This window comes from Benincasa hispida, chromosome 4, assembly GCF_009727055.1.
Source record: "Benincasa hispida cultivar B227 chromosome 4, ASM972705v1, whole genome shotgun sequence".
Taxonomy (NCBI): domain Eukaryota; kingdom Viridiplantae; phylum Streptophyta; class Magnoliopsida; order Cucurbitales; family Cucurbitaceae; genus Benincasa; species Benincasa hispida.
Genome location: NC_052352.1, coordinates 31,118,387 through 31,122,983, shown reverse-complemented (window position 1 = coordinate 31,122,983; position 4,597 = coordinate 31,118,387). Strand labels below are relative to the sequence as shown.

Below are 4,597 nucleotides of genomic sequence, written 5' to 3'. Positions count from 1 at the left end.
TAATAACAAAATTCTTTCCTGTTAATCCAATTCTTTTTTCAGCAGTGAAATGTACGAATAAAAATTCCAGCTTTTTGTCTTTTCTCCACTTCAATTAATAATATCCCAATATTATTATAAAATTACTGAATTATAAGCTTTTAAAAAAAATTAAAAATAAAATAAAATAAAATTCTTGATCATCAAAGCAAATTTTCTTTTTTGCCCCTACCCTCTAAACATTTAAAAGCCTTACAGCTTGCGTTCTTTACCGACACACGCCGCCCTTGTTCTGCCGCTAAATTTTCCCTCTCGCCGGAGTTTGAAGCTTTCCGGCCGCCGTCTCCGCCGCCGTTGCTTATGTTGCTGAGTTGACTTAGTTGTTCTTTTCTTGCTGTTAATGGCAATGTCGTCTTTGTCGAAGCGTTCGTCTCTCAGTCCGCCTCAGCCGGCCGTGGCAGCGAATCACGATCTCAAGCAACGGGTTATTGCCTGTCTCAACAAGCTTGAAGACCGCGATACTCTTGCTATGGCGGCAAATGAGTTGGAATCCATTGCTAAGGCTCTTACCTATGATTCATTCTCGTCGTTTCTCTCTTGCATTCATAATACTGATGCATCGTCGAAATCGCCGGTGAGGAAGCAGTGTGTGTACCTTCTCGGTATTCTTTCTCAGTCTCATGGAGATGCTTTGTCTCCTTTTGTGTCGAAGATGATTTCTACTGTTGTTCGTCGCCTCCGTGATTCGGACTCTACAATCCGATCTGCTTGCGTTGACGCTACGGCTTTAATGTCGTCGCAAATTACGAAGCCGCCATTCTCTGTTTTTTTGAAGCCGTTGATGGAGACACTTACGCTTGAGCAGGATATCAATTCGCAGATTGGTTCAGCTCTGTGTCTCGCAGCTGCGGTTGAGGCTGCACCTGACCCAGATGTGTCACAGCTGAGGAAGAATTTGACTAGGTTGGGGAAATTGGCGAAGAACGAGGGATTTAAGGCGAAGGCTGCGTTGCTGGTGCTGATTGGGAGTATTATTGCTGTCGGTGGTGCGACGAGTCGAAGCGTAATGGACTGGCTGGTGCCGTGCATTGTTGAATTCTTGAGCAATGACGATTGGGCAGTGAGGAAGGCGGCCGCAGAAACTCTCGGGAGGGTGGCCGTCGTTGAAAGGGATTTGACGGCCGACTATAAAGCATCGTGTATCAGTACTTTGGATAGTCGGAGATTTGATAAGGTAATATGTCATTCCTTTTTGGACGCTTGGAAAATCGAGGATAAGAATAGGAGATCAAAACGAAAACGTAAAACTCGGGGACGCAGATTTTATAGTTGAAAATCAATGGGTAGTTATGCGTCAATTTTGTCTTTAGCTTTTTCTGCTTGAACAATTTTGTGTTGACTGCGTACAATATTACAGATCAAGGTCGTTCGGGAGACAATGAACCAAACTTTGGAGTTATGGAAAGAGATTCCCGACGCTTCCGGAGACGTCTCAACTGGTAATTTCTTCTACCATTGCGTTAGTTTGATTATCAATCTGATAAATGGCGATTGAACATCAATTTTGAATAAGTCATTGTTCATACTTGTTCATCCTTTAAAGAATGTTGAGAATTGGATGCTTTAGGTCAATTATGACGTGAAAGGAAGAACTAATCCCCCTGGTCCAAAAATCCTTGGATCCAGTTTTGTAAGCTTAATGTGAATTAGTTGTCAATATGGTGACTGTTCAATTCAATGGTTAATGGTCCCAATTCATCTTTCAAGTTGTTGAGCGGATTTTTCTTAAATCAAATATCACATTTTGATGTTTTTTTTTTTCCGGTTCTTCCATGGGTCAGATAATGGCAATGGTGGATGCTTTCCTCCCGCTTCCACATGCCCACCTGAACAAAGTTTAAGAACGCCGTTGAAGAAAACAGTCCCCACTAGCACACCCATATCTACTAATAAAAAGATCAGTCCAAAGAACACAGATAAGAATTCAAGTACACCCATATCTAAGCTGCAACGCCTGAAATCTTCCAATTGGAGAGTTGAAATTGCAGTATCAAACTCCCCTTCCCCCTCTTCAAAATTTGCTTCTGAGAACAATGCTGGTGGTGGTGGTTCTGAAAACATAGATTTCCAAGAGAATGGAAATTCCCTTTTCACTGCAAAACGAGTCCTTTATAATAATGTGGGTGATGAGAAAGTTAACAAGTCCAACAATTTGAGATCTGGGTCTCGCGTAGTTCCGTTTGAGGAGCACGAGAACATTCAGGAGCATGAGAGTAGAGATTCGGATGTTACTGTTGGCAGCTCAAGTGAAGAAAATTTTGGGAGCCACAAAGAATTTGAAGATATCTCCCTGATTCGTGACCAACTTCGTCAGATTGAGAACCAACAATCTAGCCTTCTAAACCTTCTACAGGTATGCATGTCTTTTCTGACTATGTTATACATACCATATATTCTGTTGCATGTTATTCCTTTTTGGCTCCTGTTGCTTAACTTTTTATCCTTAAAGTTCCACATGCACAATGGCGTAACGGACTTTTCCATAAGAGTTTAACATAATTATCATATTCATGGCCACAGATGCCTAACTAGACACTTTTCTTTCTTAGAAAAAACCTACTACTTCTGCATCGAATTTCATTGTGAATTATGAATTTTGTTCTCCCACATTTTAAGTTGGTCTTGGACTTCTCAACTAAATGTCTTTATCTAAATTGAAGGTTAGATTGTCGGCCACATTTGGCGAGTACAGGTCATGTTTGGCGGTGGTGGTGGTGGTTGGGGGGAATTACTCTGGATTTAAGTATGAGTATACTTTGACTTTGAATTTCCGTAAATGTAAGATGCATAAATGGTCGTTTCACACTACAAAACTGGGAAATGTGTAGATTGTATTTTGGTCATTAGAGAAGTGACTCTATTTGCAAGGCAAATACAATGCATTCAAACTGTATCTCAGTAATTGTACATCCATATTCTACCCTTTTCGATTGATTAGAATTGTAGTTTCTCGATCAAGTTCTGATTTGAAATTTCTTTCTTTCAAATGAAATCTAGAGCTTTATTGGGAGTTCTCAGAGTGGGATGAATTCATTGGAGAAACGAGTACATGGACTGGAGATGGCATTAGATGAAATATCTTACGACTTGGGTTTGTCAAGTGGAAGAGTACCTAATACCAATTTTGCTGAAAACTCATGTTGCAAGCTGCCAGGTGCAGAGTTTCTTAGTTCCAAGTTCTGGAGGAGAGCAGAAGGGCGGTATTCAAGTTCAAAGTTCTGTTCTACAGCACAAGTCTCATCACCTAATGATCTGCATCACACGCTCGATAGAGATTCCGTTACAGAAGCATTTAAGCGGAACAACCAAAGATTCCGAACAGAAAGAAGGGGAGGATTAGTTACAAATCCGTTGGCTGAAGTTGATGGTGAACTTAAAGAAAACTTGGGGCAGTATCCAAAAAGATTACTGAAGACTGTGATCCAAGAAAATGACAATGTGCATATTTACAGTGCAAGTGGGACTGATTAAGTTCCTTCAATTCCTTCAGACATAGCCGTAAACCTCATCAACAGGTAATTGACTATCTAGATTCTTTGCAACTGTTGAATGTTAAATTATTGAGCTCCAAATATAATCTGTTTTGTGCACATTTGCTATTCATAACGCCCTTGACTGGAGAAGCTAATACACTTCAAATGGTGTTTATTTTAACATCATGAACTCACTTCACTGCAGAGTCTGAACTGAAATTACCCCTTTTTGAAGGCTTGTTTTTTCCTAAAGAGAGGGAGCAGGGTGGTCCTGAGAAGGGCGAAAGCAATGAATGGCCAAGTTATTATGGACGGATCTTGCGAAATATGACTTCTCAGAGTTGGCATTAACCTCAAGATCAGGTAGGTCTGTTTTGGGGTTATTTGTGTCTCATACATGCATGCTTTACAAAGGTCTTTTTCGATTGTAATGGTTGATGCCAGAGCCTGTCTTCTTTGCCACGTGAAAACTGACAGAGTGCAATCCTTCTTACAGTTTACTCCATCTTTTTATTTTTCTTCTTATCTTGGGGCTTTCTGTCACTTCTCTGTCTCTTCCAAGGTAGGAGAAAGACCTAATGGTTTTGTATGGATTGGCCAGTGAATAACATAAAATCAGGCATACCTCTTTTAGATTCTTGAATCACTCAGCCCAACAAATTGAATTGAGTCCACGTTTATCTCAGTAAAAAAAAATTGTAATAAATGAATGGTAATTTGAAAAGCGGGTCACATATGATTATATTTGGTGTTGTTTACTTGTGTTCTATATCCGTACGGATACATTGAGTTTACTTTCAAATCTGTAATAAAAAGACGCAAATTGATTGACAAGCAAAGTGTATTTAATCTAATTGCATTTGAAAATTACGTCATATCGTTATAGTTATTGTTACGATTACTGTTGTCATTATCGTTATTGTTACTATTCCAGATGAAAAATTATAAATTTTCACATATTTATCATTACCCGTTTGACACTTAGAGGTGATGTTAATCGTAGATGTGACAAAATTCATAATTCTACGTATACGTGATCAAAAGCAATCTAATTACATTTGCGATTCAGGCTCATTATAATAAAT

General features: G+C 39.4%; 1 protein-coding gene across 2 annotated transcripts; it reads left to right on the top strand.

The window, feature by feature from the left end:
• Positions 1-201: 201 nt before the first annotated feature.
• Positions 202-4,346, top strand: LOC120076777 (TORTIFOLIA1-like protein 4). 2 transcript variants are annotated; one of them, XM_039030686.1, is made up of 5 exons: positions 202-1,213; positions 1,397-1,478; positions 1,821-2,392; positions 3,037-3,554; positions 3,748-4,346. In XM_039030686.1, the coding sequence occupies exons 1-4, from the start codon at positions 380-382 to the stop codon at positions 3,508-3,510; spliced, it is 1,962 nt and encodes a 653-aa protein (XP_038886614.1). In that variant the 5' UTR covers positions 202-379; the 3' UTR covers positions 3,511-3,554; positions 3,748-4,346. The 2 variants fall into 2 exon arrangements, with proteins under 2 accessions (XP_038886614.1, XP_038886613.1); XM_039030685.1 differs by having other exon boundaries at positions 203-1,213; positions 3,718-4,346.
• Positions 4,347-4,597: the final 251 nt, after the last annotated feature.